Here is a 15607-nt window from a genome sequence, read left to right as displayed (position 1 = left end):
AGATGGAAAAAAATGTTGCAAATAATTAACATCAACTATGTTGTGTAAAAAAGGAGGAAGCTCAAGATGGAATAATAACTCAAAAATGATTAACAACAAGGTATAAACTAAATACATTTTATTTGCACCCAACGAAATTCAAACCCGCGACCCGGTATTGGACTAATCAAATAATATTTATTTGATAGTTTTTTTAATTAAAATAAGTAATAAGTGCACATTATAAAATAAAATTCTTCAAAAATAAAAATAAAAACAATACTTTAATTTATGTTTATAGTTGTAGTCCCAGAGAGAGGTCGTAAGTAGAGGACGTCATCACTCTTTCGTATTTTCTGTCTTTTTCGATTTCATACAAGACTTCTATAAAGGAAGATTTTTCTGTAAGCATTTTAGGTCATTAATGACGCCACGTACAACCTCTCTCTGGGACTACTTCGTAGGTCCCGAAGGAACATCTCGGAAACAACAAATAGGAAGAACTAACTAACTAACCATCACGCCGTTTCTCCGCAGGGGTAGGCAGAGAGGAAGGACCGCCAAACAACTCGGTCTTGGCACACACTTCTTGCCTCATTCACATTCATACATTGTCTCATACATACTCTTCTATTATTCTGACTCTTGACATGGCCCGACTCGAGTATCTGATTCACTTGATCGTGCCATGTCTTCCTCGGGCGTCCCCGACTTCTGCTACCATTCATATATTCTCCTTACACTCCTATCTTCGCTCATTCGCTCTACATACCCAAACCATCTAAGCGTAGGAAGAAAATTACATAAAAGCAGTAAAAAAACATTTTTATTATTATTTCTTTATTAATTTTCATAGAATGGTTACAATTTTGTTAATAAAACAACACGAAAAAAGTTAGCTTTCACAACTATGTACTATTAAAAAATTGTCTCTATAAGATGATGTTAACTTACTGTACTTAAAAGTATCTAATATGACATTTTGTATCATAGGTACATATTAATTTAACCACATAGATTTTTGTAAATTTATTTTTTTCAGTAACTCTCTCAATGATGGGTCGCGTGATTATCTAATACTAAAATCTGCCCTTATTTTTACTAGTTGAAAGCACAAAATCAAGCTCTATAAAATCTATTCTATAATTCTTATGTCAAATTCAGTAGTACGCCACATGCAACAGCAAACTTTGTTATGTTACTCTTACAAACTCAGTTACTATACCGCCATTTAACTTGCTAGAGCTGACCATTTACCAGCAATCCTTTAATCTATCGTTGTAAGTAAAATTGCAGTGTCTCAAGGAAGATACTTTGTTTTTACTTACACGGCAGTATTGCAGTGATGATGATATTTCGGTTAATCCTCTATGTATTCTAGCAACTGTTGCATGTTTCTGTTTGTTTCATTTTTAGCATATTTAGTTTGCAAAAATAATCTGCCGCTTTCACTAACTGGACACTTGTCCTGTTTTTGGGGTGGGAGATTAGTGAGAGAGTACTGAACGTGTTAAAAAGATATATATAAAGGTACCTTCATAAATATTTAATTTATTTTGTAAAAATTATTAACGGATAATTTATTATTTACTATATTTAATGAAGAGTTTAATAGTATGCATTATTGTGGATTAATAATTAACTATGTTTAAAAATGAAAATTTGAAGAGATATGCTAAATTCTATGATGGCATCACTCGTAGCTTGATCAACCTATGTTGGATAATGTCGTCTTCCAAATTTTTCTGAAATATAAAAAAAAACAACAATAAATTTGGAGAAAATTGTAATCTTTTACCTTATTGAGTTTAGTATACAGGTACATTAGTCAATATTTGTTTTAGATTACTAAATAGATTCATAAAACTAATAAATATATAACTGATTCCCCTAGTTTCACTTGAAAATCTCACAAATTATCCCACAATACTCTATTTATCCTCCATAATATATATTTATTCTTCCTTCCAAATACAATAATTAGTATGGATTTTGTAATTTTTTTAATTTGTAACCTAGTTATATTATTTTTTCGCAAATGTACACTCCTCTTCCATCCAAAAGCAAATGCTTTTAATGAAAGTGTAGTATAAATTAAAACAGTATGACTTGTAAACATTGTATATTTATTGTAAAATACACAAATAATAAACAAATAAAAAAAAAATAAGGATGTTATTTTACTGATTTCATGATAGACGATTTAAAGTTATGTTTGGTGGATTTAATCTGCGCTTATGGTATTTTAAGGCACTGATCCCCAACCTTTTTATTGCTGCTGACCAGTCAACGTTTAATAATTTTACCACGGCCTGCTGAGGGGGGTCGTTGATTGTTTTGATTTAATAATTTTAATTTAATTGTATTTAAACATGACCTCAAAATAAAATATCGTTACACCAAAAAATTACATTTAGGTGACGTCTCTCAGCTCCTGGTTAACCTTTCCTTACCCATGATGTATAACTAGTACACATTGCCCCAAAATATGTAAATATCTCTTAAAATATAGTAAATAAAGGATTCAGATTTTGGATAATCTCTCATGATACATTTACAAATGTATTAAAATAATTATAAACATAATAAGAAACTCTCGTTGGTCGCAATAGAAGTATTTTGTTGAAAACGGGAATAAATTCACTTATTACGGTGTTTACTCGACCGAATAATTGGGCCTTGCTTCTAACTACTGTCTCGCCTGCTACCAAACCAAGTATGGATCACATTAGCCAAGCACTTGGCCGAATGTACTCGGCAGGTGTAATTCAGGCATTAGTTTGTATAATATTCAGTCCACTCTGGGTAGGTTTTGTCTTTGATTATTGATCAAAATATCCTACTTAGAGGGAATTTCACTTTCCTCTTGATAGCTTATCCATTGGATAATGTATATCAATAAATAAATACTCACACAAAGGTAGAAAACTTGGCTCACTTATCTCAGTTAATATGATTCATAGGTTCCACTACCGAATAGTAATCTCGGACTTTATAAATAAATAAATCGTTAATATATGTTATGCTATGGATAAGTTATCAGGAGGATGGTGAAATACCCCCTTGAGGGGATAAAACTGATGATCAGGTCGAACCATACATAATAGAAATGAAAGAGATGGCCATGAAGCTTTATTAGATTGAAAATGTGCCGCACAATGCGTTGTTTACCCATACTGCTGCATATCTATACACAGCGGCACCCCGCTTCAACCTAAATAACAAACGCATAACTTTTATTGACTCCATTCGCTTTGATAATTTGGTCGTAGCTTGGCGACAGTTATCAAGCAAACAAGCCGTATCTCCGTTTGTTTTTATTATCTATGGGGTCGAGTTTGCTATACATGGAAGTCCACAGATTCATTTCCTGAGACGTCAGTATACAACTATCAAATACTTACCTTGGACATAACAATTCTCCTTATTATTACTTACTGTTTTTTTGTTTTGCATGTACAAGTTCCTCAATTAATAATTTGATTACTTCCCATGTTATGTAGATATGAAGACCACAGGGGAAAATTAAGGAATATCAATTCAAGACAAAAATCAGAATTGGATGTTTAATTCTTTATTTCGTCACTGACATTCATCATTGTTCTTAGGATATAAAAATCTATTTTTGTGTACTTGTGTGCGGACGCTCATGATTCTTGTCTGCCACAAAAAACTCAACAGTTTTTGACAGCGATGGTTCATGCTAAAATAGTTTTGCAGTGTGAAAGATACACAGTAATCACACAAGATGGCATATTTTTTTTTTTTTTTTTTTTAAATGAGTAAAACCTCAAATTGTAATATTTGATTATACAAGATAATATTAGCGACTCTCAAACGAAACTATTTGAAACAGAAAAAGTTCGGTCGCATCTAGGAATTGAATTCAGGCCTTGCCGGGCTCTGCTCTACCACTGAGCTAATCCGACCCTATCCCCTTCAGTCATATTTAACTCTATCATACGTCGACTAAGAACTACTAACATTTTCTTAATGCATATTTCATACATGTGCATTAAGAAAATTAAGGTAATGTTGGTAGTTCTTAGTCGAAGTATGATTCAGTTAAATATGACCGAAAGGGATAGGGTTGAATTAGCTCAGTGGTAGAGCAGTGCCCCGAAAAAGTTCAATTCTTAGATGCCACCGAATCTTTTTCTAAATTATTATAAGCAATAATTAGTTGCCTGAAATATCCATAGAGATTGAAAATATCTCCCAAGTAAAAATAAATGCCTCCGACGGTAATTGAACCCGCACCTTCTGATGTCCGGTCAGGTGCTCTGAACCTGAGCTACGTCGGCTTAATTCAATCGACAATTACTGCTTATTATATTTTTTCACCTGTAAACAACCAACTTTATTTTTGTAGGAAAGGCTTTGTTAGTTCTAAATTTCCCACTAGATGGCGTCGACACATGTTATATCTACATTTGTTGGTGAAATATTTTGACTTATCATTTTTCAGTATTTTGACATGTTTATTATTACTCGGGTGATATTTTCAATTTGTATGGATATTTCAGGTGACTAATTATTGCTTATAGTAATATGTTATCCGTTGTGCTATGCATAAAAAACTTGTCTTATAAATATTAGTTTATCATTAAACACAAGAATCTTTTTCTGCTTCAATTTTCGTTTGAGATTCGCTAATATTGTTTTGAATGATTAAAAAAAGGCATTGTTTTTTCAATTTGGAACTTTAACTGACAATCCTTGTTTTTCCTTTGTGGTCTTCTCATATTAAATCCAATATCTTGGTTTTCAAAGATGAAACGTTACACATTACAATAGGATATTATTCTGTCACCAATTATAAATAAAACACTGTTGGATTATTTAAAACACATTTTATATTATTAATAATTATTATGTAACAATATTCCATATTTTTGGTTATAAATTGATTAGATTTTGTTACATTTCCAAATTATATGAACAACTTGTTAATACCCATTAGTTGAGTGAAAAAAATATTAAATCAATTAAATACTTTTGTTATCATTGATTTTGTTAAAAAGTTTAATCTTTTGTTAAAAATAATTTAAAATAATAATGAAAAATAATTAATTTTACAATAACATCTTCAAAAATGGTTACAAATCAAATAAAACATTTTTTTTATAAAATAGGCCACAATATTTTTTAAATTCTACTTTGTAAAATTGTAAAAAAGGCAATTTTGGCATTAACAGGGGTATAAAGGCATAGTATAATGTTTATAAGTAGGTTGTATTGATAAAATCTTTTATAAATAAACTAAAAACATTCTGCAAATTTTTAAATTGTCAAATAACACATAATTTAATCTTCACTAAAAAAAAACTACAAAAATATTTTGAGATTGTAAAATAATATTAAATCTATGTTTTAAAATTTCGAATATATTATTTTTTAAGTATAAAAGCACTGAGAATCTCATTAAAGTATTTGAAATGTAAACATTAAAAAATAAATTTAAATATTGTACCGCGAAATTGTGTTTTGAAATTTTTTATCTGGCAAATAAAAATACAAACTAAACAAATTTAATATTGTTATAAGTAAATTATATTAAAAACTACTAAATAACTAAGTTTTTCTACAAAATAAGTATTGCCATTATAGAATTCTGTTTTTATGTTGAAATAAAATTATGAGTAGTATATTAAAAAAGTTGTAACGCACGCTTCGTTTAAATATTTTACGCTAGAAAAAAAGTGTTTATACAAAATATAATATACGGGATCTAATAATTCTAAATACAAGCTTAAATCTAGTAAATACGTCTAAAAGAAGAATCGGGTTATTTTTACAGATTTATTTTAAAGGCGGTTTAATGAAAATAAATAATGTTTTAATATTATGTCAAATATATATTGAAGATGGCACATAGAATTGTAAAGAATTCTTTTTCCTTGACAGCATAAGGCACAAAAGGGGTTTCAATATTAAAATTACAAGAAAAAAAGAAACATAATTTTTTCACACATTACAATTTTAACGAATTATTTCAATTTTCAATATAACTTTACCTCTTTTGTCAGGGCTTAAAAACATGTTATCAAGTTTATACAAATAATCAATTTGTTTTGGTAGGTACTTTAAATAAATGCATATAAAAACGTATTATTTATATTCAATATTCTATCATACCCACAAATCATTGTTTAATTAAAATTTTAAGGCAATTTTATTTGACAAACCATTCATTATACAAAAGACATTTCGAAATGAAATCTGTTATAGGCACTGAGGTTTGGCTCAATTCAAGGCACATATATTAGTGGCAAGATCATTTTCTTTAATCTTATAAGTAGTATTTTGTAAAATAATAGTCAAAAATGTTGTGCCATAGTTAAGACAATTTTTTAAAATTTAAACTAACTATATTTAATATACAAAATATTTGGACAAGTCGCCTAAAGTCCAACAAAAATATTTGTGCATGAAAATATCTGTGAAAAAATTATGTTTTCATTTTTACATCACCGTAATTAGAAGTTCCCAAATTTCTTTGTGGTCGTGGAGCTGGTCTCCGACTTGCTGGAGCTCGAGAAGACCGTCTTCTTCTCGATGACTTCCGAAGATATGGTCTGCTTCATCAGCTTGCGTTCCATAGAATCCAGTTCTTTGGCCAGATCTGCAGGAGACTTCATGGTCTTCGTGACCATGGTTCTGGATTGGCTGAAGTCAGATTGTCCGTAGTCAGACGGACGTAAGAATGACGGTCCTCCCTTCAATGCGTCGTTCGCCGCATTCGTCGATTGCGATGTAAAACTCTTCATGGTGTCCGAATTACCATAATTGGCAGACGAATCCAGTGTTGAATAGTTGGACTCGTTGGCGCCGAATTCTCTCGTGAATTCGTTCATTGAATCGAATTTCGCTGGAGCGATTCCCTTGCTGTCGTATTTCATATTGGTGCTTGTGATTTTAACCGGAGTTGAACTATAAATCTTCGTTGTTGTGACTTTCTGCGTTCCGTTGGGGATCTCTTTGACTTCAGTCATTGTTTCTTGAGAATAGTTTGGTCCTCCGTATTGGAATACTTCCTTGCCGAACAATTGGAGGTTTTCTTGCTTTGGCACGGGTATGTGGCTTCCCATCCTTGCTAGATCGCTGCTTCCTGAATTCTGTCCTTTATTCGAAGTCTCAGTTTTGAAACTATAAGCTTGATTGACCTCGGAGTATCCCCCGCTGCCGGGAGAGACTGGCGATCTGGTGTAATTGGACCCTAATGTGGAGAAGGGAGATTGCTCGTTACCGGATTTCTGTTGAGCATAAGATTCCATGCGCATGCTTTCTGCGGAGAAGGGCTTCGGGGAAGTTGGACTCTTAGTACCGTAAATATACGGAGTAGGCGAAGTGGGCATATCGCCAGATTTCCTGACGGACGAATAACTCTGTTCAGTCTTTGAATCGTGAACAGACGACAGCACGTTCTGCGAGTAGTTATTTCGCGAAAGATCGGACGATTCAAACTCGCGTTTGAGGTCAAACTTGGCGTTGAACTTGGGGCTCATCGGAGAGGTGGGAATATTAGATTTGGGCTTCTCCAGTCCGCTGGTGATTCTCGGGGCTTCGTATTTCTGATCTTTGGAGTAAGTGGAGAAAGCGCTGTTGTTAGACTGGTACGTCTTGTGATCTTCTTCTTTGGTGGAAGAGTAGTATTCGGGAGTGATGCTGAGAGATCGAGGAGTTTCGTAGGATCGGGTTTCATAACTGAAAAGTCACCACATTAGTGTTAGTTGGAATTAAAAAGTGAGATGAAGATTAGTTTTTGTAAATCTTTATATACAGGGGGTTAGATATTTTATCAGAAGATGGTGCAATATTTAAAAATCTAACATTTAATTTTAAAACTTTGAGATTTAAAAATAAACACAGATTTCCTCTGAACTAAACAAAAATTGCACTTGAATATATATTAAACTGAAAATAAGAAATGGATATCATATTATTTAGTAGGTATATTTAAATTATTTAGTTCAATAATAATATGGGCTAAATATTTCTAATTTCTAGACAATGAAGTCTACTAACTTACAAACATTTATAAAAGAATATTTTAGCTCCTAAAAAATATTAAAATGTGTCCAATTGAATTTAATGTTGTTAAAGCGAAAAATAAAAGCTTGGTTTATTATTTTTCTAATTACCAATATAATAATAAAAAAAACACAAAACATGCTGTAAATTTTTAATAAAAGCATTCAATCAAATATGCAAACAAAACAAAAAGTTATTAATTTTTAAAAAGATTATAGAATAAAATAATATATTGGATGATTGAAGCGTCTCATCGCTTCTTACCTTCGGGATGAGTCAGATATTTAATAATAATATGAAATTTTTAATGTTTTTCTTCTGGGATATTATGCCATGAATGCTTTACTTTCTTTGTCAATGTTTCCCCAGCACGTTTTCTAGCACAAACGATCGATAAAGAACGATTGATGAAATCCGTCATATATGGTCAAATGGCGATATTTGCGAGTAGACAAAAGGTGCTACTTTTAGTGCAACCTCCAAGGTGTCGGATAAGCTGTCAATATGCACTACTTTTTTGATAACATCGGTCGTTATGCAAAATGGCTTAAAAATGAATGGAGGTGAACTAACTAAGCTCTTAGAACTGAAGGAAATCATATACAGGTTCCATAGACCTAGTTGATAGATCTAAGATGCGAACAGTTGATTTCGTTCCAACCTCGAGAAACACAAGTTGTTAGTTATGAGTAATGACCTCATGAACTAATTGAATCCCTTTTTAGTGTCAAAAAGTACAAGCGGACAAGCCAATGTATATTAAAGCTAATATTTCAATTCGATATTGTCAATTTATAAGTATTTTTTACTTTTACGTAGCCGTCTGACGTTTAGGAATGTCAATAAACTGAAAGATGCGCCAGTGTAAATCGAATTCTGATTAATTGCATTATCAACGTTGGCTGGGTATCAATAAAATCGGTATAAAACCATTGGTAGTTACTCCTATCGATTTCGATATTGTAAAGTTATTGATTTCAGTGTGCTATACCCCCTTATACCTTGCAATGTCCTGAATTGAATTGATTTTAACATTTCCCCTTGGACCTGTCCACAATACCATTATTTTTAGGGCTTTTAAAAATTCACAAACTCTTACAAGCTGCTGATATTGGCAGCTCCTAACGGTGCATAGTTACAAAACAACAAAACAGTCCATGTCCCAATCGATTACATAAAGCTGATTCATCTGATCAAATGTATGCAGGAAATCCAATTTGGTTTTAATATTATTACGTGCACAACAGTCGACAGAATTTGATGTGATAGATAATAGATTGTCTATGCAGATGTACGTAAAAACTGCACTTGAAGTTTCCACGTTGTGGAAGTCTCTTATTTATTGAGTCTCTTGAAAACTGAAATTCAAATTAAAAATTGTCTAATTTGGGGCCTAATATAAGGTTTTCCCATAATTTTTTTTATCACTGCAAAATACTTAAAATGTGAAACTATGTATTAAATTTAGGATTTAATTAAAGCACGGAAGACAGATAGCTTGCTGCTGGAAAGCTGAACACGTTTGATCTTTGGGGAATGCACAAATGAATCTTTGGAATGCAATATTTAGAGGTAGAACACGAGTTATTTCACCGTATTACCTGTTTTGTTTTTACAAACTACGAAAAAAAAAGATTTATTAAAGTGCACATCATTTCTAAATCAGCCATAATCGAAGCAAAGTCGAAGGAAAACATTGATAAAGAGAGAACTATAGACAAGACATAATGACCCAAAAGAACCGATGTGAAAAGATGGTGCCGTGGTGAACTGTTTTTTAATAAATTAATATTTACGCCATTACTCTCCGATTCCATCGGGTTTCTTCAGGTGACTCCGGTCCCTCGGGGGCGGTGGAGGCGGTGCGCTCTTCCTGACCACGGTCCCCCCGGTAGCGCTGGTTGTGCTGCTAGCGCTGCTTCTCCTGGGGGAATTGTTACCAGGTGCGACCCCGCTGGTAACAGCGCTGCTTCTTCTAGTGGGGATGTTACCAGTTACGACTCCGCTGGTATCGTTACTAGCGAGTTGTATGCCGGTGCGGAGCATCCCGTTCAACTCTTCCAGTTCGTTTGTGTCGCTGGCGAGCTTTCTCCTCGCGCTTACTACGGTGGGGCGAACTCCCGCGTAGTAGGTGGTCTTGTAGACAACGGTCTGGCTGTCCTCCGTCTTCTTTTCCATGTTTTCGATACTGTGGTTTTAATTTCATCATTTGCAAATTGGTATTTTTGAGTTTGTGATTTTTTCAATTTATTCCAAATGTCAAATTATTCACGATTTCATTATCATAGTCAAATGTCAATTTATATGTCATTTCATCATATCCAAATGTGAATTTATATATCGTTTCATCATATTCAAATGTGAATTTATATATCATATCATCATATCCAAATGTGAATTTATATAATAATTTCGAGGTATCCAAATTTCAATTTAGTCACATTTTAACAATTTCAAATGTCATATTATTAATTCCCATTTATATTTAAAACGCACATTGTCAACATAGTCATATTGAAGAATTTAATATTTGATTTTTAAATTGATTATCGCATTGTTTGTGTTAGAAATTATATTGGGATAATTCCACGTTTGTTAGACGCAACGTAACGATAATTTCCAAATACCAAGCGGATGAAGTGAGTTGATTTATTTATTACGGAGTTGATTGTGTCATGCATTTTGAAGCGGTTTTCATTTGGTTGTTTTTGTCGGTTGAAGAAGGGATAGAAAAAAGAAAAGAAAGAACACAAAAAGAATTAGTCAAAATTATACCATGCACTAAAGTCAACAACTACGAAACAAACATCAGATATCAGTCAAATTGTCAAAGGCCAAGTTAGAATCACACAGCGGGTACCCACTGTCATTTAACATTATAAAATAACTCGATTCAAAATTAGAAAAGTATGCGCATAACCAATTTGAAAATTTTTATTGGCAAAACCATTTGAAATTTTTAACCAATTGAGACTTGGTGCTACCCAAATTTGGGTACCCCACTAAAACTCTTAGACGATAACAACCTAATTTGGGTAGGACCACTAATACTCTCAAGCGATAACTACTCAAATTTGGGTAGTACCACTAAAGCTCTCAAGTGATAACTACCCAAATTATTACATTTTCAATTTAACAACCCTAATTTGGGAAGCACCACTAAAGCTCTCGAATGATAACTACCCAAATTTGAGAAGCACCACTAAAGCTCTCGAATGATAACTACCCAAATTTGAGAAGCACCACTAAAGCTCTCGAATGATAACAACCCAAATTTGGGTAGTACCGCTAAAGCTCTAAAATGATAACTACCCAAATCTGGGTAGCACCACAAATGCTCTTGAGCGATAACAACCCAAATTTGTGTAGCTATACGGATTTCCATATTAATATTTGGTGGCACGATTTTTGGAATGAGCGTGGCCGAATCTAAAACAGGAAATCTCTATCGCTCAAGGAGATGTTTTTAAATACGCCACAGTTCAAATGGTTACAAGCTCTCTAACGTTATCTGTTAAAAATAATTAATTTATTCAATTGATATCTGAATTTTGCTCACTAATAATAGCAACAGCTTCATAAAAAACAATTTTCAAAATTAGTACCTTTTGAAAACTGCGATAAAATTATTCACTACCACCCGCTATTTTTAAAATATTGATTAATAAAATATGTTAAATAGATGCAGTATGTAATTCTGTAAATAAATAATATTAGATAAAACACACAAATATGATAAAAAATCATACACATTCAGGAAAACAATTACATAATGTTGTCAAAATGCTGAAAAAATAATAATATTATGTTATGTGGGGAAAAATAAAATAAATTAAAAAAAAAAACATTCCATTCTGTGTGCAAAATTTATTTGCAGTTGCATTAAGGTTCAACTTAACGTTCGTTATAATATACGCGTGCGTTCACAGACGGCGCTAATTAAATTAATTTATTAATTTACACTTTTTGCAAGTTAACCTTTAAAATATTAAGAAAAATTATTTGCTTGCGCCCGTACATACGCAACAAGAAAATGAATAGTTTTGTCGGTACGAAAATTCAATTCTTTCGAGAAAGGCATACAAATACAATATTGTATCGATGATTCAATATTCATATTACACATGTACGGGCGCAAACATATAATTTGTTTTAATATTTTAAAGCATAACTTTCAAAAAGAGTTATTAGCGCCGTCCTTGAACGCGCTGATTATAACGAATGCTTCGCTTAACCTTAAGAGCATTGCAGGTAATATTAAATTTGTTCTGGTTAGTGTTAATATTCATTCCGGGTAAATTCAAATTCATTAGCGTTAGACGAGGTTCAAACTTGGTAACGGTAATTGAATAGTTTGGCTGCGAGGACATAAAGTATTTACAATGCCCCGCAACCATATGGAAACACTTACTCCTTGTTAGATGTGTTAGGAGCTCTGCGGAATGAAAGAAAAAAGAAAAAAAATCAAGTAAAATTACGATTTTAATTCAAAATTTGAATTAACCAATCCAAAAATATGATTATTACAACATCAACAGGCAGTTTATTTCTTATTAAAAAGTATGTTGGTGAATTTTGGGACCGAAAATAATTTTATGGTCAGGTTTTTACACATTCGTGGATAAATAAATTATTAAATTAACACAAAATAATATAATGTTTTGAATGGACAGTGTTCTCGTACAAATAATGGTCCATAAAATGTTTAAAATGTTGGGTTCACAGATAATATTATTATATGTGAACAGTGAATACCGGATGCTGTCAGGTTAACATCTTGCAATTTATGAACACAAAGTTGTAAAATATTTTATAACTTTAGCACATACATATTCAATTCACTGAGAAATAATTAGGAAGGATTACAACAGAAGGAATTAACATAATGTGAAGTGCATACTGTTTATTTAGAATCTTTAAATATCTATTACCAAGGATGATCCATTTTACCGTCCATCCCTCGTTGTCAATAATTAATTATTAATATAATGAAGAGTGTCTGTGGCGGACACGGGACTGGCGGCGTGGATTTTATTTGTTTACAAATCAACAGTTTTACTCCAAGACTGGTAAAATTTTGCACACTTGATCTTCAAAACAAGAGGAAGGTCACTTTCTAGTCTACATTAGATTTCGAAAACCTCTTATATAAAGCCCGGGAAACGACAGGTTTAGACAACGGAGGTTGTAAGATCCAAAACTAAATACAGACAATTATTTTAATTTCAATAGGCATGCTTAAAGAGTATATGTATTCCCTCAACTTTGCAAGGTTATTTGTATATAATTTATTATTATTTTCTCAGTGAACAGCGTATAGATTTTTGTATAACTTTTGGCATTCAAAATTGCAAAATGTTTTGTTAAGTGTTTTGAAGAAGTGAAATTATGAATGAATTATACACAACAAATTGAGAACAATTGATAATAAAACAAAAAAAGCATACATACATAAATGCAGCATATCTATACTTCTCAAAATAATACAATTTAACCAGTAGGAGCCGGCAAGAATATTCAATAAATAAAAATACATTTTTGTTAAGGGCAACTTGAAGACAATACAGTACTTGGTAAAGTGACATTTTGATTTTTGTATTTAACAAAACCAGTAGAAGTAATATCCGAACGGAAAATGAATGTATGAGGTCGACACTGCAATTGCAGTGCTTCGTGACGTGCGTGGGCACAATTCTTCAACACTGCAATTACAGTGCTCCGGCTCCTAAAGGTCAAAAACAATGAAAATATAAAATAGTTTATAAATCATTTTCAAAAGATGCAAAATTTATTGAACTGTAAAGTTACACACCTTTAGTCGTAAATTCATGTAGAAATATGGCTGTGACGAGATATATTTGTTGAAATCAATTATTCTATTTCTTAGAATGTTGATTGATTTTTGTTATAAATGCAATATAACAGTTATATTTATTATAAAACAAGAAAACAGTAGTACATATCATGATTATAAACTTAAAATGTTAACTACACGTAATGAGTTTTAGATAATTTTCATCTGTTAATTAGTTAAAAACAATCGATTATAAAGCATTTTCAGATAAGAATTCATAGAAGTGTTAAAAATTATTGCATTATTGATTGTTTTTGTGTTTTGAAGCAAAGATATTTTTATTATTGATTGAATTATAGTGTTGCAGATTTTTGAGTGATTTTTTGTTGTATATTCCGAGCGGCAGTCCAAATAGTGAGAAAATACATGATTAGTAAGGTACAATCGATCATAAATAAAATACAATATACTCAAGTTATTGTCAATAGATTTGAGATGACACAATATTTCATATTTTCACTATCGATAAGGGAATGGAAACTGTATGATATAATAGTGCTATTTAATAAATATTAATTGGAAAGGTTAAAAATAATCGTAAATATAGAACAGCTCCCGTCTCAACATGTACGAATGTTACTGAAACAAGGAATTCATTCCAGGACATACATCAGAAAGATAATGAATATTTTCAAAGTATGTATTTATTTGTGGTGGAAATCCATTATAATCTACATTCTTCCATTTATATATTTGAGACCAGGCAATAATAACTTATTCTAAGTGGATACAAATAAACAAACGGAACAAAGATAACAAGTTATTTATTTAATCATGTTATAAAGAACAGTTATTTACTGAAGTACCCATAAAAAAACAATGAGAGTTAAAGGGAGGCCTTAATTTGAAAAATGGTTGAAAGGGAATGATAATGTATAATATCTTACAGTTTCACATTCAGGCTATGCACCAACAAATTAAAATAATATTTAATTAAAACGATCATTAATGATACATTAATAAATAAAATCTTACCGTGTGGTGAATCCCTCGTAGTTCTGCCCCGGGCTGATCAGCTTTGTCGACTCGTCGTTTGTCATGCTCGACGTGCTGTTCAATGACCGCGAGAAGGTCGGCAGATTGGTCGACATGGGAGGCGGCGGATTGGGGGGGGGCGGTGACGGATACTTGCTCTTCTCGATCTGCTGCTGCGGCGACGAAAACGACGACAGCTGCTTCGTCTGACCAAACGAAGAACTGTTGTTGAACGACGAGTTAACGAATGAAGAGTTGATGGTGTTGTTTGTGCCAAACGTTGAATTGAGAGTCCGGCTGCGGTTGTTCATGGTGTCGGATTGGTAGGACGTGTTGGTGTCTGGACGGGGGAGGGTGCTGGTCTGGTAGGGACTGGTGCTTTGGTGGTGCAGCAGGGTATTGTGGGTGTTGCCGCTGGTGGAGTGGAGGGTAATCTCCGTGTCGGTTTCGTCGCCCGACGTGTCGCCGCCCTTGAGCTTGTATTTGGCTTGACGGATGGCCATCAGGCGGCCCCTGGCCTCGTCCAGCTCTCGCTCGATGCGGAGTACCTCGGACCTGGTGAGAAAAATAATTTTTTTCCGGTAAAAATTGCATTCTAGTTTTATTATTTATGATATACTAATTATTCAAAATATTAAATGTTCTTTGAACCTCTTGAAGAGTGATCTTTTACGAATAAAACTGTATTCCAGGAGTGAGTATTTTAATAATAAGTATACTAATCTAACCTTTTTTAATACATTAAAAAAAGAATTAATAATTCAG

General features: G+C 32.6%; 1 protein-coding gene across 8 annotated transcripts in view; it reads right to left on the bottom strand.

The window, feature by feature from the left end:
* Window positions 1-840: 840 nt before the first annotated feature.
* rhea (Talin_middle and talin-RS domain-containing protein rhea) overlaps window positions 841-15607 on the bottom strand; it is a 144579-nt gene continuing 129812 nt past the window's right edge. For 3 of the 8 annotated variants that reach the window (XM_089648420.1, XM_089648421.1, XM_089648425.1), the window contains 3 exons: window positions 14843-15397; window positions 9818-10201; window positions 4865-7686 (listed from right to left, as the gene is read on the bottom strand). In XM_089648420.1, the coding sequence (XP_089504546.1) occupies window positions 6459-7686; window positions 9818-10201; window positions 14843-15397 (2167 nt within the window). In that variant the 3' untranslated portion in view covers window positions 4865-6458. Of the gene's footprint in view, window positions 1725-4864; window positions 7687-9809; window positions 10202-12424; window positions 12449-13825; window positions 14033-14842; window positions 15398-15607 lie in introns of those variants that run through there. The other 5 variants (XM_089648422.1, XM_089648424.1, XR_016305003.1 and 2 more) reach the window with 5 other exon arrangements.

Source organism: Hesperophylax consimilis, chromosome 27, assembly GCF_061612785.1.
Source record: "Hesperophylax consimilis isolate HC1 chromosome 27, BYU_Hcon_1.0, whole genome shotgun sequence".
Lineage (NCBI taxonomy): Eukaryota > Metazoa > Arthropoda > Insecta > Trichoptera > Limnephilidae > Hesperophylax > Hesperophylax consimilis.
The sequence above is the reverse complement of the archived record's forward strand: the minus strand, read 5'-3'. Positions and strand labels throughout refer to the sequence as shown.